The sequence below is a fragment of the Heptranchias perlo genome, chromosome 1, assembly GCF_035084215.1.
Source record: "Heptranchias perlo isolate sHepPer1 chromosome 1, sHepPer1.hap1, whole genome shotgun sequence".
NCBI classification, from domain to species: domain Eukaryota; kingdom Metazoa; phylum Chordata; class Chondrichthyes; order Hexanchiformes; family Hexanchidae; genus Heptranchias; species Heptranchias perlo.
The window spans coordinates 31655667-31679401 of record NC_090325.1 but is presented as its reverse complement, the minus strand read 5'-3'; the positions used below and the strand labels follow the sequence as shown (position 1 = coordinate 31679401).

The window sequence follows — 23735 nt, the reverse complement described above, 5'->3', positions numbered from 1 at the left end:
TCATCCAAATCATTGAAATATATTGTGAATAGCTGGGGCCCAAGCATTGTTCCCTGCGGTACCCCACTAGTCACTGCCTGTCACCCTGAAAAAGACCCATTTATTCCTACTCTCTCTTAACCAATTTTCAATCCATGCCAATATATTACCGCCTATCCTGTGTGCTTTAATTTTGCTTACTAACCTCTTATGAGGGACTTTATCAAAGACCTTCTGAAAATCCCAATAAACCACGTCCACTGGTTCTCCTTTATCTATTCTACCAGTTTCATCCTCAAAAAAAACTCCAGTAGGTTTGTCAAACATGATTTCCCTTTCGTAAATCCATGTTGACTTTGTCTTACCCTGTTGATATTTTCTAAGTTATCACATCCTTTATAATAGATTCTAGCATTTTCCCTACTACTGATGTTAGGCTAACCGGTCTGTAGTTCCCTGTGTATTCTCTCCCTCCATTTTTAAATAGTGGGGTTACATTTGCCACCCTCCAATCTGCAGGAACTGTTCCATAATCTATAGAATTTTGGAAGATGACAACTAATGCATCCACTATTTCCATGGCTACCTCTTTTAGTACTCTGGGATGCAGATCATCAGGCCCTGGGGATTTATCCGCTTTCAGTCCCATTAATTTCTCCAGCACTTTTTTTACTAATACTAATTTCCTTTAATTCATCCTTCTTACTGGACCCTTAACTTCCCAGAAATGCTAGGGAACTATTTGTGTCCTGTTCCGTGAAGACAGAACCAAAGTATTTGTTTAATTGCTCTGCCATTTCCTTGTTCCCCATTATAAATTCTCCCGTTTCTGACTGTAAGGGACCTACATTTGTCTTCACTAATCTTTTTCTTTTTACATACTTGTAGAAGCTTTTACAGTCCACTTTTATGTTGCTTGCAGGTTTACTCTCATACTCTACTTTTCCCCTCTTAATCAATCTCTTGGTCCTTTTTTGCTGAATTCTAAACTGCTCCCAATCCTCAGGCTTGCTACTTTTTCTGGCAACTTTATATGACTCCTCTTTGGATCTAATACTATCCTTAATTTCCTTAAATAAGGAAGGATAATGACAGATGATTGCAGTCGCACAGGAAGAGTGCTTGCTAGTTCAATAGCGATAACTCAAACACTACAAAGAAGTGAACTCTATTCCTGCTTTGGAGAGTATAATGGCACTCAGGCTATGTGGTAGTGATTTTTTGGATTGAATCATAATATAGGGATTTCACTATTTGGTCTGAGGCCATTAGAGTTGTGTAGTTTAAGTAACAAAAAAAAAGTTTCTTGTGTTTTAAAATTATATATTATACTGGAAAGTATAGTCATTCATGACAAATTCCATAGACACAAGTATTTGTCATACGTCCCCTTCTGAAGTGGTGTGCAACAGGGAAGAAAGAAAAGTACAGGAGGAAATTCTAAGTGACTTCAAATAGGAAACTGTAACTCACTTTATGCACAGAATAGCTTTTACTATGTGTGGGGTTGAGGTTTTTAGTATCACTTACTCTTCCAGTGCCAAATATGTCTGTTCTCCTTACACTCTTAAAGTAGCAGAGCTGCTATTTTTTTGGTCTACATGGGATTTTTCTGGAAAGCTGCTGAACCTTGTTAGTAAGGTTGCCACAGTTTGGTAAATTCAAAACTGTGGTGAGGAGAGAGCAAGGATGAAATTATTGCTTGAATTTACTTTGCTCATCGTAATTTAAGAAATACCTTGAATTTACATAGCACCTTTGATGTCCTCAGAATGTCCCAAAGTGTTTCACAGCCAATTAAGTACTTTTGAAGCATAGTCACTGTTTTCACATAGGCAAACATGGCAGCCAGTTGGCGCACAGCAAGTTCCCACAAACAGCAATGAGATAAATGACCAGATAGTCTGTTTTTGGTTGTCATGGTTGAGAGATAAATATTGGCCAGGACATTGCTTCGAATAGTGCCATGGGATCTTTTACAGCCTCCTAAGTGGGCAGAGGGCCCTTAGTCTAACGTTTCATCTGAAAGATAACACCTGTGATAAGGCAGCACTCCCTCAGTACTGCACTGAGCTTATCAAATCTTAATAACTTTATTAATTAATGCCTCTACATAATGAGACACATAAGTAAGTGAGTTGTTTTTTAAAAATATGGTGAAAGTGCCATTTTCCACACTTTTTTAGACAGCTAGTTCAAAAAATTGGCTGTATGGACCAAAATCAGATAGGTGTAAATTCCACTTATTAGTTCAATGTATTGTACTAATGGCAGCTACATGAACTGGACCAGTGCTTATTAGTTTTCTAGTGACTGCTATGAACCCTCCACTGTTGCCAATTGTGAAAGGACTGGAATGGATGGGTGCATTTTTTTTCATGTTCTTTGTGTATCATAGGATACCTCTACACTCCTTTTTTCTATATTAGATTCAAACTCAAATGATGACAGTTTGCAAGCTGTTGAGGTGATCAAGTGATGGCTTGGTAGATTCTGTCCAATGTCCTGTCAAGGTAGAGAAGGCAGGTGGAGTAAGCTGTGACTAGTGTTATTAGTTACTGCAGTTTCTTGTGGCTTGTAGGGGAATTTCCCAGAGCTTTGTCCTAAATTGCCTTTTGTTTTTGCCTATCCCAAGAGATTGTGTGACTGGGGCTGGGTTGATGGTGCACGTAGGCTGGACCATACCTGGACAGGACAGGCTGGATGGACCAGTTGGTCATTTCTTGTCCTTTTTCATATGTTTTGCGTGTTAATTCACAGGCCAGAACTTGTCTTTCTCAGTCTTGTGGTGATTGGGTAAACAATTAGGTATCAAATTTGAAATTGTACACACTCTTTCCCAATATTGCCAGCCCCATTCTCACCTCCATGTAGAGTAACTTGGATTATTTAGTTCCTAATATGAATTGATCCATATTTTGGAAAACCGACTGTGCTTGTATTTTTTTACACTCTAATTTTAAATTTTAAAGGCGCAAACTCCTGCTGGGGCATGGTTCCTTGGGAGTCGAGTGTCCTTTAGCACCTTGCCCAAGTGCCCATTCTTTGAGAGCCCAGGCAATGAGTATTGGAAGGCTATTTTACCACAGCAAGCCCAACTCTGTCCTAATCCAGCATCCATATGCACACTTGCAATCAGGAATGGGAATCTCGACAATTTTTCTCTTCCTGCCTACAGTGTGGAGGCCAGTTGTAGCACCCATAGCATTGTCATAGCTGAGATCTGTAAACAATTTTACAACACCAAGTTATAGTCCAACGATTCAATTACCTGAGGAAGGAGGAAGCCTCCGAAAGCTTGTAGATTTCAAATAAAAATCGTTGGACTATAACTTGGTGTTGTAAAATTGTTTACAATTGTCAACCCCAGTCCATCACCGGCATCTCCACATCATAGCTGAGATCAGCACTTTTGGCACAGATAACCACAGTGGGCTAGCAGAACTACAACCGGAGCTAGGACCTTCCTGATCTGTATGGTTAAATGTTTTACAGAGCAATGCATTTATCCAACAACAACAAGAAGCATTTATATACTGCTTTTAACATAGTAAAACATCTCAAGGCGTACCAAGACCACTAAGCAGTCAGGTGGTCATATGATTTATCTGATTTATACTACACATTAGTGTTTGGGAACGAAAGCTAACTGACTAAGTAGAGATTGGTGATGCTTTTGACATCCTCCAACCTATATTGTGTAATGCAAAAATAATTCCTGGGTGGTAAGTAAATAACTGCAAATTAAAAAGGAAAAGAAAAATCTGTTCCATAGACCTACATGTGTGGTAAAATGAAAATAACTAGGAAAAAATTAGGATCAGAAGGAAATAATTACGCACAAGGGCCGTTTACTTTTTATAGATTCAGTATAGGTCTGTGTAATCCCCAGGAAAAGGGATAATGCAGCTTTAGAAGAAGCTAATTCCAGTGTGCCTTAGAAATTTGGCTTGAGGTTGGCTGCACTTGGGTTACTGAATGCACATATGTTTAGAAAAAATACATACAAATTTTACCCCTCAAATGCCTTTCCAAATTTTTTTTTAAAAAAGCTGCCTTAGTTTTTAAATGGTAGACTTCCAAAATAAGTAGGGGACAATAACCTTTCATTTAAAATATCTTCCTCATTACAAATGTGGTTTAAATGTCTGCCGATTGAATGCTGACATTGTTAATAATAGAGATTGAAATGAAAATGAGATGCGTTGCCATGTAATTTCTGTAGCAGATTTTCTTTTAATTATTGTTCTCCTTTTTTCATTATTATTTTTGTCATTTTTTAGTCTGTTTGCTTTACTATCGAAAAAGCACAACAAAGTTCTGGAACAGGCCACACAGTCACTGAGGGGTCCTGTTGGTGCAGAGGAGAATTCTACAATACCCGATTACGTAAGTCTTCAAAACTGACCTATTTTTTGCATTTCACAAAACCCAAAGTTGCCACGTCTGTAATGAGATTGAAATTGTTTACGCTAAACAGCAGCAACCTGGACCAAATGAACTTCAGATAGACAAGTTGAATTGACACTGAAAACTGTTCTAATATTACAGGGTTAAAAAGAAAAAAATACAAATCCTGACAACTTGAAATAAAAACTAATCTCACTGGAGCAGCATCTGAAAAAGATAGAGTAATGATTCAGCTGAGACCCTTCATCAGCACTGCCTAGACATGCACCTGAATTGTTAACTCATATTTTACTTTCAGATGCTGATCAATCTGTAGTTTATTTCCAGCATTTGGTGGTATTTCTGATGTTACAAAATTGTGTTGGTTTATTAAACTAGATATTGCATCAAAAGCCAGATTAGTAGGACTTTGCTCCACACTACTGTAGCAGTAACAAATGAGCGCAAAAGGGAACTGAACACATGGGGCAGTACTTGGAACGCAGTTGTATTTTTTTATTTTATATATTTTAATTTACAGGCTCTTGTGTACAGCCCTGTGTAACCATTTTCTACTTAACAGATAGGAAAGGACATACTGGAGTGTCACAAGAACATAAGAATTTTTAGGTAACAGGCATTTAGGCCCAACAAACTTTTTAACAGTTATGAACCCATCGATCCACCATCTCACAGTATCCCTCAATCCCTTGTCTCTTCAGAAATGCATCTGGTTAGCTCTTCAGCCCATTTATATTAGCCTTTCTGGTAAATTATTCCACAACTCAATTATTGCTTTTGTATTTTTTTTTAAAAAGTCTTCTGACTTTGCACCTTGCACATGACTTCCTAACTCGCATGCAGCATGCCAGTTAAGAATAATTGGGCCAGAATTTGCTGTCAAAGTAACAGTGAGGCTAATGATGCTCGCCATTATTTATACGCGAATGCAACAGCAACTTCAGGCGAGGGCAGATGCGCGGTTAAACACGAAAATCCAAAAGTTGCTGTCCGAGATGCGCCGCTCTGCAAATAGCTTCGCAAAAACGGCTTCTCACTGTCTGCATCACCATTGAAATGCATTGAATGACGTGAGGTTCTTGTATTTGCGCAGTAGGTGTGAACTAAACTCGTTGCAGAAAGTTAAACCTTGTCCATTTCAGTCTTTGTACCCTTTTAACAACGTGATAAGTGTTAATTACTGCCAGTCAACCTCTTTGGCACTGAAAATTAACTATTACAAGTGTGGAGTCTCATTCCTTCAGGTTTTAATTGTTGGAGATTTTAAAAATGGAACATTTAAAATTAAAGATTTTTTTTACTTTGTCTTTTTTTTCCCTCTCTCTCTTAACCCAATCTTTCTTTCCCTCTCTTTATTTCTTTTTATGTGCCTTAGTTAGACCACACTTGGAGAACTGTGAACAGCTATTATGAAAAGGATATAGAGGCACCAGAGTAGGTGCAAAAAAGATTTACTAGGATGACACCAGAACCGAGAGGTTATACCTATCAGGAAAGATTGAACTAGCTGGGGCTCTTTTCTCTAGAAAAGAGAGGACTGAGGGGTGACTTAATAGAAGTCTTTAAGATTATGAAAGGTTTGATAGGGTAGACATAGAGGAGATGTTTTCACTTGCAGGAGAAACCAAAACAAGGGGCCATAAATATAAGATACTCACTAATAAATCCAATAGGGAATTCAGGAGAAACTTCTTTACCCAGAGATTGGTTAGAATGTGGAACTCGCTACCACAAGGAGTAGTTGGGGCAACTAGCATAGATGTATTTAAGGGGAAGCTAGATAAACACACGTGGGAGAAAGGACTAGAAGGATATGCTGATAGGGTTAGATGAAGTAGAGAGGGAGGAGGCTCCTGTAGAGCATAAAAACTGGCATGAACCTGTTAGGCCGAATGGCCTGTTTCTGTGCTGTACATTCTGTGTAATTCTATGATTTGACATTGAATTCACCAACTCTAATTTACACTTCCTTTTTACATCGAGACACATCTAAACTACAGCACAGAAACAGGCCATTCCCCCAACTGGTCTATGCCAGCATTTATGCTCCACACAAGCCTCCTTCCTCCCTACTTCATCTAACCCTATCAAGATATCCTATTCCTTTCTCCCTCGTGTTCTTATCTAGTTTCCCCTTAAATGTATCTGTTATTTGCCTCAACTGCTCCTTGTGGTAGCGCATTCCACATTCTTACCACTCTTTGGGTAAAGAAGTTTCTCCTGAATTCCCTATTAGATTTATTAGCGACTATTTTATATTTATGACCTCTAATTTTGGATTCCCCCACAAGTGGAAACATTTTCTCTACGTCTACCCTATCATTATCTTAAAGACCTCTATCAGGTCACCCCTCAGCCTTCTCTTTTCTAGAGAAGAGTCCCAGCCTGTTCAGTCTTTCCTGAGAAGGATATCCTCTCAGTTCTGGTATCATGTTGTAAATCTTTTTTGCACCCTCTCCAATGCCTCTATATCCTTTCTATAATATGGATACCAGAGCTGTGCACAATACTCCCAAGTGTGGTCTAACTAATGTTCAATACAAATTTAACATAACTTCTTTGCTTTTCAATTATATCCCAATAGAAATGAACCTTAGTGCTTGATTTGCCTTTTTTATGGCCTTATTAACCTGCGTCACTACTTTTAGTGATTTGTGTATCTGTACCTCATTTAGACTCTTATTTTCCAAGGAGTATGTGGCCTCCTTATTCTTCCCACCAAAATGTACCACCTCACACTTATCTATATTGAAATTCATTTGCCAATTACACACCCATTCTGCAAGTTTATTAATGTCCTCTTGCATTTTGATGCATTCTTCCTTTGTATTAACTACACCCCCCCCCACCCCCCCCCCCCCAAATTGATGTCATCCGCAAATTTTGAAATTGTACTTCTGATTCCTAAATCCAAATCGTTAATGTAAATTGTGAACAACAGTGGTCCCAGCACCAATCCCTGTGGAACACCACTTCCTACCTTTTGCCAGTCTAAGTAGCTACCCTTAATCCCTACTCTCTTGTGTTTTGTACCTAATTTGCTATCCATTCTGCTACCTATCCCCTGATTCCACATGCTCTGACCTTAGCCATGAGTCTACAATGTGGTACCTTATCGAAGGCCTTTTGAAAAATCCAAATATATTACATCTACCGCATGACCCGTATTTACTCTTTCTGTTACTTCTTCAAAGAATTCAATAAGGTCGGTCAAGCATGACTTTCCCTTCTGAAATCCATGCTGTCTGTTTATTATATTTTTGTTCTCTAGATGTCTTTCTATTACATCTTTGAGTAAAGATTCCATTATCTTTCCTACCACCGACGTTAAACTAACTGGTCTATAGTTCCCTGGACTTATTCTACCTCCCTTTTAAATATAGGAATAACATTAGCTGTCTGACAGTCCTCTGGTACTATTCCCTTTTCTAGTGAATTCTCTCTTCTCAGTCCTTGCGTTGTTAATTTCACAATCCTTCAACCTAATTGGTTAAGGAGATGCACAGTTGCTTGTCCTGTTCACACAGATCCCAGATGCCCAGTTTCCCTCACTGCGACGTTATCACCTCGCACTTTCAGCAACTTGCCACACAAATTTTAAAAACCTAAATGTCCAAGGGCAAGTCTAACTAACGCCATTAGATGCCCTGCTACAGTAAATTATGGCCCAATGTTATCTGTATATTTACCCTCTGGAAATCGCACATATGTTGCTTCCCCTCCTCCATCTTTACTGAGTGTTAGTAAATGTTTAGTAGACACAGAAGTAGTCATACACAAAGTGAGAAACTTTCAAATCACAATACAGTTAGAGCAATGTACATGCTTATGTGTTTGCCAAGCAAAAGGCTAGATGCAAATGGGAACTCTTGCTGTTTTCCCAAGACTGCCCTATTATCCATGTCAAAAGTTACTTATGGATGAGGAAGGCCATTAGGCCCATCCTAACTGATCCATCCTATGCTCCCCTATTGCTACATTTAATTGTTTCTCAAATGTTTCCAATGTTTTTGCCTCCACCACTCTGCCTGGAAGTCCATTCCACTTGGTGTCACTCTCAGCATGGTCAAGAATTTCCTGTAATCAGACTCTTGCACAAACGGCAGTTGATGCTAGCTCAATTGTTAATTTTAAATTTGAGATTGATAGATTTTTGTTAACCAAAGATATTAAGGGATATGGGGCTACGGCAGGTATATGGAGTTAGGTCACAGATCAGCCATGATCTCATCGAATGGTGGAACAGGCTCAAGGGGCTAAATGGCCTACACCTGTTCCTATGTTCCTATAAAGTTAACTTTTAGTGGATTGAACCTACGTCCCCTTTTCCTACTCCCACCATTTAATTTAAATTAGTATTACAGGTTTACCTTTTCTATACCATTTAACATTTTCTATCTCTATAAGATCACTTCCCATGTGCCTTTTTTCCAGGCTGAAAAGCCCAGGAGTCTCCGGACTTTCCTCATAACTCATACCCTGACACTTGGGACCAATATCATAGCTCTTTTCTGCACTGCCTCCACCCTTGTTTCTCGGCAACCAGAACTGGACACAGTACTCAAGGTGTGGTCTGAACATAACACTGCAGTTTGATCACTACTTATTTTGACTGTTAGTGGCCACAGCAGAGATTCATCACTGTTCTACCTCCCTCTTACTGTCCAGTGAGAAGAAGTAAGAGAAAATTATTGGGAGGTGGGGCCACCCAACATTGATTTGAGAAAACCCTGTTTAGTGACACCTTAGTTTTACTGGGGCTTTTTCACTCTCACTGTGGATGGTGTCCTGCCTCTTTTCACAGGTGAGAAGCAACTGTGTGTCCTGGAAGCTGAATTTAGCAAAGAGCAGTCTGAGCAGAGTAACAGAGGGCAAGCTGTTTACTCTCATGCCAATTAGAAAGATTGGCTTAGAGTTTCCGCTTATTTGCGCTAGTTATATCAAACCAATCCGGGCGCAATTTGCCGAACCAGTGAACTGGTGTAAAGTTAAATGTAAGTGAGTTACGCCCAAAACTCACGCTTGAGTTTCTGCGATCTTTTACACTGGTTTAAAAATCACTGCGCCCGAAGCCGGCCCTGCCCACAAAACTGGCCACACCCCCAGATCTAAATAATGAAGATAGCGAGTTTCCGCCGATTGTGGCCGTTCGAGGAGAGTTTTCAAATTGAGCTCGATTTCTTAGGTGCACAGGCACTAGTAGGCACGTTTTAAAAGTTTTTACATATTAAAAAATATTTAATTTACTAAGAAACTGACTATAATTTACTAAGAAACTGACTAGTGTACACCAGTGAAAGTAGTAAATGGTTCAGTATAGTTTTTTTGTCATTTTCAGTGATTTAAAATCAGGTTACTGACAGCTGGAAGACTAGGCACTCTTATTAAAAATGCTTATTTTTTGTGATGAGCCTATTTTCAGCTGTATTAATAATACTGTGCCAGGTTACCGGTCTTAAATACATCAGTTAATATTTTTTAATGCAAAGGAAAAGAAATAAACGTTTACGTTCTATTACGTTGCCCAATTGCGCTGGTTCTTGGATGATTTTATGTTTGTGATTATGCAAATATATTTTAGCGGAAACTTGAACTGTAACCTAACCAGTGCAATTTGCACCCAATTTCCCGATTGCGCCCAAAGCGGAAACTCTACCACTTTATATTGCAAGTGATGCAATTTGATTTGGGAATTCATAAAGCTTATGCACACAGGATTTGTATATAAGCACATTGCATACATGTGGTTTCAACATATTTGTATCAGTAAAATTAATGCTGATTTATATTCTATTTGCTGGTGGCAAAATGTTTTTTCCCAATGTGGCCAGAGGCAAAGCGCTGCCGACAATAATGAGTGGCTGCATGTGGGCTCACAACTGTCTGCTCACCTGTGCAGGCAAGCTGTATAGTTGTGTTTCTCAATTTTCTCGCCTCCGGCTCCTGCCTAAATAACAGTTACATCGGTAGATGCAATATTTGCCTGAATGTCCATTCTTCATGTGTGAGCTCTCCACTTAAGGATTGGAAGACTGTTCAACTGTAGAGGGCATCGCAGCCGTGTCATTCTTGTCCTCGTCCAACATTTACATAGCTGTACTACCAGCAAGTACCATTTGGTAATCGTTACATTCGGAAACCCTGGCTAATTTTGACCCTTCCGTAGTTTACAGGTACTGAGGCCAATTGTAGATATCAACCCTTGCCCTGGCTGAGGTCAGCTGACTCAGCACAGACAAAGAATTGAACCTGCAATTTCATGGTCTGCATAATTTACCACCACACCACACCACACCACACAGGACATTTATCCACTAAGCCATGGGAGGGAGTGCCACCGCCCAGTAATACCTATGGTATTCTCTAGATTTTTTTTAAAAAGAAAGACTGCAGTATTTCCCCACACCTGAAATAATGGGGAGAGTAGTAACTGTTTATTGAGCTCTAGAGGTTATTTCTATAACTCAAGGCCAAATATTTTAATACTAGGTTCAGAAAATTATAGTCATTGTTTTTGTTTATTATGCCTTTCGGTTACAGTCACTGAATTAGTATGCAATTAGGTAGCTTTTCATTTTATCCCATGAGTGCTTTTGTTCAGTCACATAAAATGCTGTAGTTTGTGGATGTAATTATAGCCAATCCAAAAAAGAAATGAACTTTTTAAAATAAAAGGGATCAGCAGTGTTTGTCATACTCATTGAAACATTTTAAATTCTGAGAGGGCTTCACAGGGTAGATGCTGAGAGGTTGTTTCCCCTGGCTGGAGAGTCTAGAACTAGGGGGCATAGTCACAGGATACAGGGTGGTCGATTTAGGACTGGGATGAGGAGGAATTTCTTCACTCAGATGGTGGTGAATCTTTGGAATTCTCTACCCTAGAGGGCTGTGGATGCTCAGTCATTGAATATATTCAAGACTGAGATAGATAGATTTTTGGACTCTAGGGGAATCAAGGGATATGAGGATCGGGCGGGAAAGTGGAGTTGAAGTCGTAGATCAGCCATATCTTATTGAATGGCAGAGCAGGCTCGAGGGGCTGTATGGCCTACTCCTGCTCCTATTTCTTATGTTCCCTTTATTCCCTGTGCTGCAAAATACAAGAGCGTGATAGAATTTATACAGTATTGTTCAGCCATTCATTTGGTTTTTTTTGTATTAAATAGCTTAAAAAGGGGAAATTGACTTCTAACCAAACATCACAAGTGACTTCCTCTCCTCCAACAAAAGTTTCTTGCTCTCATGAGACCAGAATCCTGTTACAAAGCAGCATACTTGCCTATGCGCTTGCATGCATCCAAAAACATGGAGTTAACCATAGGCATTGAATATTTATGGAGGGTAGGCATCGCAAACAATTCTGTCCTCGCTCAACGTCCAGCCGCATGTGAACGCTTTTCAGTAGGGGCCACTGGATGATAATCACGTGGCTTAGCTAATTGCCTTCCCTCTCCCCCTCGTCCAGAGACAGTATGACTAATCGTGTTGCCCCTCCTGCCACTTTGGCTGAAATCAGCTAGCTCAGCACAGACCAAGGATTGAGTTTTATCATACGTTAATCCAGTTTTGTGGGTGAGTTCCTCTTTTTGAACAATGGGTTTCTTTCACAGATAGACATACAGGAAAGTGTGAAGTTATAAATGGTGACACTATCTCATTACGTGTTTGCGTCCTTAGTTTTGGACTATTTGCTCAGTTTTCAAAATAAGCATCTGTTCATTTATGTAAAACTTGCAAAACTAATTTCTGCAAATTCCTAAAGTAGAATTTGAAACATATAAAAATGAGTGTTTCTCAATTGTCATGTCAAATGAAAGCAAAAAAAATTGTAATGCTCATTTTGATCAATAAATGTTCCTGCAGTCTTCAGCATTTAAGTTCTGACTTACCAACTGAAATTGTTTTATTAGGAGGGGACTGGGTGAATGATTCCTTTTCACCTGTGGTAAATGTAGTCTGGACTCCTCTATCTGACACCTGTAAGCGAATTTAGTTTGGACCAGTCTCAACCTGACTTCTGGTTTGGGTGAGTCCATAATACAACTGCCCATTATTTGGCATGTTCACTAAGGTCATAAGAATCACTAGTTTGAGAAACAAAAGTGTTGCAATAGTGCAGCAAAAAGTACTCTCTTGAGGTTGAGGTTAAGCCACATTGTTGAGGTAAAGCAAAGAAAAAGAAAAGAAGACTTGCATTTATACAGCGCCTTTCACAACCAAAAAGTCCCAAAGTGCTTTACAGCCAATTAAGTACTTTTGAAGTGCAGTCACTGTTTGAATGTAGGAAATGTGGCAGCCAATTTGCACACAGTAATGTGATAATGACCAGGTAATCGGTTTTAGTGATGGTGGTTGAGGGATAAATATTGGCCAGGACACCGGGGAGAACTCAACTGGTCGCTTTCGTAATGGTGTTGTGGGATTTGTTTACTTCCACCTGAGAGGGCAGACGGGGCCTCGGTTTAATGTCTCGTCCAAAAGACACAACTTCAACAGTGCAGTGCTGCACTGGAGTGTGAGCCTGGATTATGTTTTCAAGTGCCTGGAGTGGGACTTGAACCCACAACCTTCTGACCCAGAAGAGAGAGTGCTACCACTGAACCATGAGCTGACACACATTATGAGTCTACAGCTGGGGAACTGGTAAAAATTGAGGACTGAAAGTACATTCTTGTCTCATAATAGGGTGCTGTATATATGACCTGCAAGTGCTTACGGCTGCTATTGGATGCAAAATTGGAGAAGTGTCCTATTCTCCAGCACTGACTTATCACCTTGGGCTCAAAAGTTCAGGGACTGGATGGTGCAGTGAATTAGACATTGGCCTCTCACCTTTAGCACTTGGGTATGATTCCAGCCCAGACTGATTGAAAGAAAGTCTCCTGTCTCTGTTGGCTGTAAGTGTTCTACATGAAATACGTTTTAGCAGCCTGTGAATACAAATCTGTCCCTAATTAGCATTGATTTAGCTAAAATTGGTAGTTTCACTCAGAGCACAAGGATCGCTGGGGTAGGGGATGGAAATGTCACACAGGTGCACTGCAGGGAGCTGTTCTGAGGTAGGGGGTCAAGGCACACTATTGGAGCAGAGTAGAGGGAGTTTTATTCTACATTTCACCTCTGCTGGGAACGCTCATGCTGACATGGTGCACTCACCTTAAACATAAAAATTGGAAAATTTCAATTTTAATTAAACCTAGTGAATGACTTTGTCTCATCAAACTCTGGAATGTTTTTGCAAATGAGAACAATACTCAGCAGCTTGAAAATGCTTAATTCACTTTTATCTATGATAACCTCCTCTCAGTGATCACTACTGTGCAAGAAAGGGGGTGATTTTCAAGAGTTGCATATTCAGTGTAACTTCTATTTTTGTAACTACTATTATTTGAGACAAGTGCATTTTTAGTCCTAAATTTTTTTACCAGTTACCAGCTGTAGGTTCATAATAGCAATAAAACGTGCAAAACTTACCAAAGATAAAGGTTACAACTAGAACTTATGCTGAACAAAAGCAACTTGCATTTATATAGTGCCTTTAATGTAATAAAACATCCCAAGGTGCTTCACAGGAGCGTTAGCAAACAAAATTTGACACCAAGCCACATAAGGAGGTTTTAGGACAGGTAACCAAAAGCTTGGTCAAAGAATTAAGTTTTAAGGAACATCTTAAAGAAGAGAGAGAGGTTGAGGGAGGGAATTCCAGAGCTTGGGGCCTAGGCAGCTGAAGGCATGGCTGCGAATGGTGGAGCAATTAAAATCGGGGATACACAAGAGGCAAGAATTGAAGGAGCGCAAAAATCTTGGAGAGTTGTACGGCTGGAGGAGGCTACAGAGTTAGGGAGGGCGAGGCCTTGGAGTGATTTGAAAACAAGGATGAGAATTTTAAAATCGAGAAGTTCCCTGACCGGGAGCTAATGTAGGTCAGCGAGCACAGGAGTTATGGGTGAAGGGGACTTGCTGTGAGTAAGGATACGGGCAGCAGAGTTTTGGATGAGCTCAAGTTTATGGAGGGTGGAAGATGGGAGGCTAGCCAGGAGAGCATTGGAATAGTCGATTCTAGAGGTAACAAAGGCATGGATGAGGGTTTCAGCAGCAGAAGAGCTGAGGCAGGGGCGGAGATGGGCATTGTTATGGAGGTGGAAGTGGGCGTCTTGATGATAGAGCGGATATGTGGTCGGAAGCTTATCTCGGTCAAAAAGGACGCCAAGATTGCGAACGGTCTGGTTCAGCCTCAGACAGTGACCAAGGAGAGGGATGGAGTCGATGGCTAGGGAATGGAGTTTGCAACGGGGACTAAATACAATGGTCTTTGAAGTCAATATGTGCACTATATAGTTTATGTAATTGCATTTGAAAAATATCTTTTTGCAATTTCAAATCAAGTCTTACACCTTTGTGCTATATATACAGATCAGGAAGGAGCCTGATGTAATTCCAGTTTGTGCTGAGTTGGCTGATCTCAGTTGAGGTAGTGGCACTACAATTGCCAATTGGAGGTTAAGAGATGATCTGATTGAGGTGTTTAAAATAATGAAGGGAATTGACGGGGTAGATAAACAGTTTTTTTCCTCTAGTAGGTGAATCCAGAACAAAGGGACATAGTAGAATTGGAGCTAAACATGTTAAAAGCAAGTCCTTCACACAAGAGTTGTATTCCAGAAGGGCATAGATGCAGAATCAATTGAGGTGTTTAAAAGGAAGGTAGATACTTGGAAAGTAAGAGTATTAAGAAATATGGAGAAAGGGTGGGAATTGAAATTAAAGATAGTTGAAATAGATAACAAAATGGCTTGATAGGTCAAATGACCTATTCCTGTTCCTATGGTCTCAGCGTCCCAGACTAGGGAGAGGAAAAGTAGTCAAGGTGCTGACTCCTAATAACTATACAGTGACCCTCAATGAAAAGTGCATATTGAGGGAGGACAGGATCAGACTCACTGTGATGCCTCTTCACTCAAATGACCTGTTAACACTCCCGTTTTACACTCTTGCACGAAGAATGGACACTTGGGCATGAATAACAGCTCCTGGCCTCGGTGGAACTATATTCCAGTATGTTTTGGTGCTTTGAGCAAAGGAGAAAATTAAATAGAGGAGGAATAAATGTTAGGTGACAGGGTCACTTGAGTAACAATACAGAATGGAAAAATGCAGTTAGATTTGTCTGGTTTTAGCTGTGTTGGTGTGGGAGTTGCTGAGCAAAGGCCAGGCAAGTTCCTGCAAGATCAAATGAGCTTTAATTCGGATGTGCTGATGAACCCCCAGCAGCCAGCAGCCACCAACTGGAAGTGAAATCAGCAGTGGCCTTGGAGTAAATTGCCTGTCATGCATCAGACACCTAAATTAATATTCTTCATGTTTGAGTCTAGGTTGCTGAGTGTGAGAAGGCTATTCTGGAGAGAGGGCACCATTACATTCTTTAAGTGCTACGGCCAATTGTAACACCCCTGCCAGTGCCCCATTGGAAATCTGCTGTCTCGGCACAGAACAAAGGTTGAACCTGGGATCCTCATACCTTTTGTTTGATAACGAGTGGATTTACACCTTGGGCGCGTGTAATTATCTATAGTTTTGAATTATAGCTGAAGCAGGAAATCAGAAATGTATCAGTTTTTTTTAAAGAAAACTAGCATTGAAAGCCAAGCTGTACATAGCTTTTTAGTTAGCGTGAGTGATTGCTGAATGGGTGCATTTTTGATGGAATGACTTCCTGCAGTCTAGCTACAGCAAAACATGAATGAATAGGAAAAACAGCAGGCGCCTACGTTTTTACCACAGTGCCTAGCCATCGGCCATGCCAGGCGTTAGACAAAAAATGTATTTTGTAATGAATACTAAGATAAATAATATAGTGAGCTTTTTAAAAAAGTGACTAACTTGCATAGTGAAGGTAATAGTCTGTAAGAGAAATTACCTTAATGGTTAGAATGGGGGAAAAATCTGATTTAACAAGACGAGTTTTGTTCGAGATAAAATTTCGTCCAAAGTGCAGACTTAGTGCAATGTAATGAAGAGTCAATTTTATAATTTCTACATATACTTTCCATTCTTATTCATTCACATTTATCAACAATGTTTATTTTTTATTCGTTCATGGGATGTGGGCGTTGCTAGCAAAGCCAGCATTTATTGCCCATCCTTAATTGCCCTTGAGAAGGTGGAGGTGAGCTGCCTTCTTGAACCGCTGCAGTCCGTGTGGAGAAGGTTCTCCCATAGTGCTGGTAGATAGGGAGTTCCAGGATTTTGACCCAGCGACGATGAAGGAACGGCGATATATTTCCAAGTTGGGATGGTGTGTGACTTGGAGGGGAACGTGCAGGTGGTGTTGTTCCCATGTGCCTGCTGCCCTTGTCTTTCTAGGTGGTAGAGGTCGCGGGTTTGGGAGGTGCTGTCGAAGAAGCCTTGGCAAGTTGCTGCAGTGTATCCTGTGGATGGTACACACTGCAGCCATGGTGCTCCAATGATGAAAGGAGTGAATGTTTAGGGTGGTGGATGGGGTACCAATCAAGCAGGCTGCTTTGTCCTGGATGGTGTCGAGCTTCTTGAGTGTTGTTGGAGCTGCACTCATCCAGGCAAGTGGAGAGTATTCCATCAGACTCCTGACCTGTGCCTTGTAGATGGTGGAAAGGCTTTGGGGAGTCAGGAGGTGAGTCACTCGCTGCATAATACCCATCCTCTGGCCTGCACTTGTAGCTACAGTATTTATGTGGCTGGTCCAGTTAAGTTTCTGGTCAATGGTGACCCCCAGGATGTTGATGGTGGGGGACTCGGCGATGGTAATGCCGTTGAATGTCAAGGGGAGGTGGTTACACTCTCTCTTGTTGGAGATGATTATTGTCTGGCGTAAATGTTACTTGCCACTTGTCAGCCCAAGACTGGATGTTATCCAGGTCTTGCTGCATGCGGGCACAGACTGCTTCATTATCTGAGGGGTTGCGAATGGAACTGAACACTGTGCAATCATCAGCGAACATCCCCATTTCTGACCTTATGATGGAGGGAAGGTCATTGATGAAGCAGCTGAGGATGGTTGGGCCAAGGACACTGCCCTGAGGAACTCCTGCAGCAATGTCCTGGGGCTGAGATGATTGGCCTCCAACAACCACTACCATCTTCCTTTGTGCTAGGTATGATTCCAGCCACTGGAGTGTTTCCCATTGACTTCAATTTTTCCAGGGCTCCTTGGTGCCACACTCGGTCAAATGCTGCCTTGATGTCAAGGACAGTCACTCTCACCTCACTTCTGGAATTCAGCTCTTTTGTCCATGTTTGGACCAAGGCTATAATGAGGTCTGGAGCCGAGTGGTCCTGGCGGAACCCAAACTGAGCATCGGTGAGCAGGTTATTGGTGAGTAAGTGCCGCTTGATAGCACTGTCGACGACACCTTCCATCACTTTGCTGATGATTGAGAGTAGACTGATGGGGCAGTAATTGGCTGGATTGGATTTGTCCTGCTTTTTGTGGACAGGACATACCTGTGCAATTTTCCACATCGTTGGGTAGGTGCCAGTGTTGTAGCTGTACTGGAACAGTTTGGCTGAAGGCACGGCTAGTTCTGGAGCACAAGTCTTCAGCACTATAGCCGGGATGTTGTCGGGGTCCATAGCCTTTGTTGTATCCAGTGCACTCAGCCGTTTCTTGATATCACATGGAGTGAATCGAATTGGCTGAAGACTGACTTCTGTGATAGCGGGGATATTGGGAGGAGGCAGAGATGTATCATCCACTCGGCACTTCTGGCTGAAGATCGTTGCAAACGCTTCAGCCTTATCTTTTGCACTCACGTGCTGGACTCCGCCATCATTGAGGATGAGGATGTTTACAGAGCCTCCTCCTCCCGTTAGTTGTTTAATTGTCCACCACCATTCATGACTGGATGTGGCAGGACTGCAGAGCTTTGAACTGATCCGTTGGTTATGGAATCGCTTAGCTCTACCTATAGCATGTTGCTTCTGCTGTTTAGCATGCACGTAGTCCTGTGTTGTAGCTTTACCAGGTTGGCACCTCATTTGCAATTAGAAAACTTTTGGGAGGCGGTAAAAAGCTTGACATGTGGATTGTTAGATGAAAAATGGGATTATGCAGTGGCTGTTTCAGTTGCATATTGGTTAAGATGTTTCATCCCCATAATGTAGAAATTCAAATAAGCTACTTGACTTGGATTGGAGTCCAAATGATTTAATTCTTGAACAAACACTAGCCTTAGAGAAAAATTGGTAACACTTAAAAGTAAACTGTTCAGAAAAGCATGCCTTCTCTGGACATAAGATCGCAATACTTTTACAGTCCAGAAGAATCCTACACAACTAATGGCCCTGATTTCAAATGTGTTATTGCCAATAAAGTAGAGGATGTTGTTGGAGAGCTGGCCTCCACAGCTTTAAAAGTCACCGTTTCGGCAGTGCAGTGTACTCCAATACATGCCCATGAAGTAGTGGGATGCAGGCTCACTTCACTGACCTACCAAAAGTAGCAGGCTCATAATCAGCCATATCTTCAGGGGAGACGCCAGGCACTTCCCACAGGGAATGAGGAAAAATTAGAAGGCAGACCCGGTCAGTGGTTGAAAAGTTGCAATGGCTGAGATCCAGGGTTGGAACAGGGGACTAGTGCAAGTAAGGCAACAAAGGGGTTAGAAATGCATTTTTATTTTAAATGTATAAATAAAGAGGGTAAAGGTTTTTGCATGTGTACTTTGTAGTAAATATAGTGCAGTCGTCTTTTTCTACATTTTTTTTCCCACATGAATTATAAACTGGGTAACTCAGTTACCTGAGCACTGGGGAACAGAGACATGAGTTTGAATCCTATCAGGATTCGCTCACATTTTTATCATCCGAGGTGGGTAAAATGAGAATCATATCTTAGGATGTGGGGAGCGATCATGAAATAGTGCTTGCCACGCTGTCAGAAGTACTTAAACTCTGGTTGTTGAGAGTAGAAACAGAGACCAGAAATGCTTTAACCTACTATTTGGTGGCAATGAGATGTTGCTCTCTTCCTTAAGTATAAATGGAATATGCAACACAGTTCACATGGAATAAACTGCATACATCACTGTTCCCCTGTGTGTGTCCTTTCTTCTTCCCTGAGATGAGACACGTGACTATTGCAGAGCACCCTGCCTCGTGGCCTTGAAGAAATCGATGTGCCCAATGTTGTAAGCAAGAATGAAGTTAATCAATACTCATTAATTCAGAGCACTTAAGCAATCTTGTCATGTGAACTTTGTGTAATTTATTTAGCTTCCTTGCAGTTGACCTGATTATGTCATCAATGTTCACTATTTAAATAAAATTATTTATTTAATATAAAATATTATGAAGCCTTTTCAAAGTTGATTTTTTTTTTCTAGTTTTCTCTCCTGAAGGCAGTGACTCACTTTGAGCACAGGCACTGGCCATTCATGTGTCAGCCAGAAAGTGAATGTCAGCAGGCTATTTGATCATAGAGGTACATTACTCCTGAGCTTGATTGTGCCCTCACACACTTTGCATTTTTCAGCCAGAGTTACTGATTAGTAATCAGGAGCAAAAACTCAATAACTTTTCTTAACCACGTAATCCATTGGCACAGACGCCAATTATAATACCACAACTGCTGACCTAGTTGAAATCAACTGACTCAGCACAAATTAGGGATGAAATCTGAGACATTTCTGGTCAGCGTTACATGCAGTGTATTTTCCAACTAAGACACTGGGGGAGCAATATTCCTTTATTGAAATTTTGGTGGTAGAATTTTTAATAATTTAAAAATTAGTTGTCTCTATTTTTCTCAAAGTTATCTTTTAGAGAGTAGCCACCAACCCTCACAAGGCTGTCATTTCTGAACATTCCCGACTACCTGTAGTGTAACCCTCATTCCATGGGCTGCCCGTGGGATAGATGGACACAATAGACTTGCCATAGTGTCTGTTATCATAGTGGCTTTAGCAATAGAGCAACTATCTTTATCTTAAAATAAAGGGGGAAGAATTGGAACAACGATGGGGGTGCAGTATTATCCACATTTAAGAAAAAAATTAATGAGATCATGGTCAATTTCGCACAACAGAGTTAGTAATTCAGAGTCTAGCGGCACCACTTCTGCCTCCTTTTCCTCACCTCTGGTAGCAAAGTGGATGTTCACTGTTTACTTACAAGGCAGCACTGGTGCTGCTAAAGTCACAACTCTGACCATTAATTTTTCCTGCAAGTATGTGAAACTTTCCAAATGAATCGTTGTTTAATAGCTAAACACTGATGAACTATATAATGATTAACAGTGAGTTTAAGACAGTATGTCAGCCCTGCTGTTGTTCATAAACCACATGAGTTTAATTCTGTGGGTTATGATCTCATTAGAACAAGTCAAAGAAGCTGAGGAAATGTAGAGAAGGTAAATGGGAATTGCAGAAACACACTGCACTAGATATTTGCATTTATTTAGTTGCTTAATTGTAATGGCATCATCTTGTATGCTGCATAGATGCCCACATCCTGAATAGAGTTTATTAATGATCCTTCTTGATACTCAGCCAACAGGAACTCTATTTACTGCAGGGCAAGGCACGCGATGTCAAGTTTTCTTTTTGCACTGGCGAGACATTAAGCTGGTAATTTCAGCCTTTCAACCACTAGCTTTAGTCCGTCAAATGCTTAACCGCTCTGAATGTATCACTCTGTTGCCTCTCCTTGCACTGTACATAATCTATCATGTTATATAGTGTGTCATGTACCTCCCAGGCTCCTTAAAATCCAATGTAGAGCATATAGTGTCCATGATAAATGGTGCCTAAATTCATTGTGAGGTAAATGCATGTAAAATAAAGCCTTGTGTTTTTGTTGGAACTCATTGCCAAACGATGACAGAAGAATGATAGAAAACAGTAAGCACATGCTTTCCTTGCCCCCTCCCCACAGTTTATAAATCGCTGAAGATTTAATTCTAGTTGGGTGGAGGGAGGATATTTTGGGGCGAAGCAAATTGGCTGATTGTGGAACTTTTATAGACTTCAAGTAGCAATTAGACAAACCAAAGTTCCTGCAAGGACTGTGGAGTGAGTGCTCCATGAAATGTGTAGCAGTTGAGAGTACAAGCTACTCATAATGTAGTTGTTTTTTGTGTTACAAAATAGAATTATTCAATCATTTGATTTCAGTGACATAAATAACCCAGCAAAGTTGTAACTTAGTGCTCAAGAAAAATTAACATTATCAGATAATTCAAATTAAACAACTAAGAATTGAGGAGTAGACTATGTGGTATTTTTCTGGTAAACCACTCTTGAAAAACTTCAAAAATACTGGTCCATGATACAAGTGCAAAAGGCGTATGGTATCACATGATACTGTGTATGTCCAGATCATATTTAATATCATAGCTGGATCCACATCTGCAGTGTCTGCTCATGTCTGCCCAATCTCAAGCACTTGTTCAGTCTATTCTGGGGGCCTGGCTGAGTAAAAGATAGAGGGAACAGTAACCTAGTGGATATGGTACTGGTCTAGCAACCCAGAGGTCATATATTCAAATCCCACCATGGCAAGTTGTGAAAATGAATTCAATAAACCTGGTAATTTGTGGGTTAGCACCAGAAAATGATCATTAAGGCTGCCAGATTGTCGTAAAAATGCAACTGGTTCACTAGTATCCTTCAGGGAAGTGAACCTGCCACCTCTAGCTGCTCTGCCCTACATGTCACTTCAGTCCTACACTAGTGGTTGACTCTTACCAAGGATGGCTAATAAATACTGCCTCACCAGTATTACCCACATCCCAAGAACAAATGGGAGGGGCGGGGTGGAGAGAGAAGTACCTTGAGAGGAAGACACCTCATCGGACCTTTCTACAACCATTTCACTGGTGCTAGACACCACACTTTGAAGCCTGGCGCAGTGTGTTTCCAAAATTAACAGATCTGGCCTTCACTGCTCTTTCCAAATGATCTCCAATTGAGCAGTGATGGATTCTGCTATTTGGGTACCCAAGGTCTCCGTGGTGTTTGTGAGAGAATGCATTTTGTGATTGATCCTTCAATGCTTTGGGGCTTCCCTGCAGATGGCTGTGTAGAAGCCACTCACTTCAAGGAATTCTGCACATGCAAAACCCTCCCACAGCACTGCAGTGATGCCTGAACTGCTGTGCTGCACATTCTCTCAATATGGGAGAGACCTTGGTGCTACAAGGCCCTGAGCCCTCACCTTGGGAAGAATCCACATGAAGAGAAGAGGACAGCCAGTTAAATAGATACTCAAGACCGTGCCTGCAAAGAGAGATAAGAACTTAAGATATTTTGGATGTGATGCACCTGTTTAGCCCTAGGGGAGAAGGGAGACAGGCAGTGTAGGAAAGACATTATAAAGAAGGTCACTTGCTGGGTTTTGGCACCATGCTGCTTCACCAATGCCATCAACACTTTCCCGAGGCACAGCTTGAGGGATGCAGGGCTCCCACCTATCACAATCCTGTTCTGGTGGTCATGCACAGGCTTGCCCTGCAAACAGAGCACAGTGAACAATATTGGAGGAACTCAAACAGCACCCCAAACAACACCCCTGTGACCACAACATCTCCCTCCCAACACCATCACTTTGCAAAAGATGGATAGCATGGTCCTTATGGTGGCAGTACTAAGCTGGAGCAAAACTTGCAAATACTAAATTAAATGTGTTGGGCTGCTCCACTGCATCTGTGCCTTGCACATTCAATTGCATGGAAGAATGTTATGAAAAGGGAAACACAATTTCTTCTTCCTGTATTCCTGATGGGAAGGAGAGTAACAAATCTTGTGTGCCACAACTTCCATGCAGAAAGAAGCAACAAGTGCGCAAAAGAGAGCCCACTCACCTTGGCATCTCTGCAGATGTCTCAAATCTTTTTCAGCATTTGCTCCCAGGTCTTACGGACTTCGGAGATGGCATTGACCTGCTTTACAAGCTCCTTCCAGGCAATTTGTGCTGTCATCTTTGAAGAAAGTGGCCTTCTGCCTCAAAAAAAGTCGCTCTCTCTTTACTGCACTTCTCGCAGCAGATTATCCAGGACTTCATCATTGAAAGAGACAGTTTTGTCCTTATTGCTCCTTTCAGCCATTTTTCCACAGAGCAAATTATTTTTGTGGGAAAAAATGTCCCTCCTTAAAAGACAGTCATCAACCCTCAAAATGCTGCTGAGCGGATAGATTTTGAGACTGGCAGCCAAACAGCTTACAAGCTTGACTTCCTTTGCACGTTTTATTGCGCAGGGAGCCTAAGCAAATTAGGGGGCGATTCCTATCTCTCAAAATTTGGTGCTGCCCACATGTTGTGCCATACTTGTGTGTAGCCCTCATTTTTGCGAGATCACAGAATTAGAGCTATAA

General features: G+C 41.1%; 1 protein-coding gene across 3 annotated transcripts in view; it reads left to right on the top strand.

Moving 5' to 3' along the window:
* dym (dymeclin) overlaps positions 1-23735 on the top strand; it is a 412070-nt gene that overhangs the window by 263682 nt on the left and 124653 nt on the right. For all 3 annotated transcript variants that reach the window (XM_067983422.1, XM_067983431.1, XM_067983440.1), the window contains exon 14: positions 4263-4368. In XM_067983422.1, the coding sequence (XP_067839523.1) occupies positions 4263-4368 (106 nt within the window). The remainder of the gene's footprint in view (positions 1-4262; positions 4369-23735) is intronic.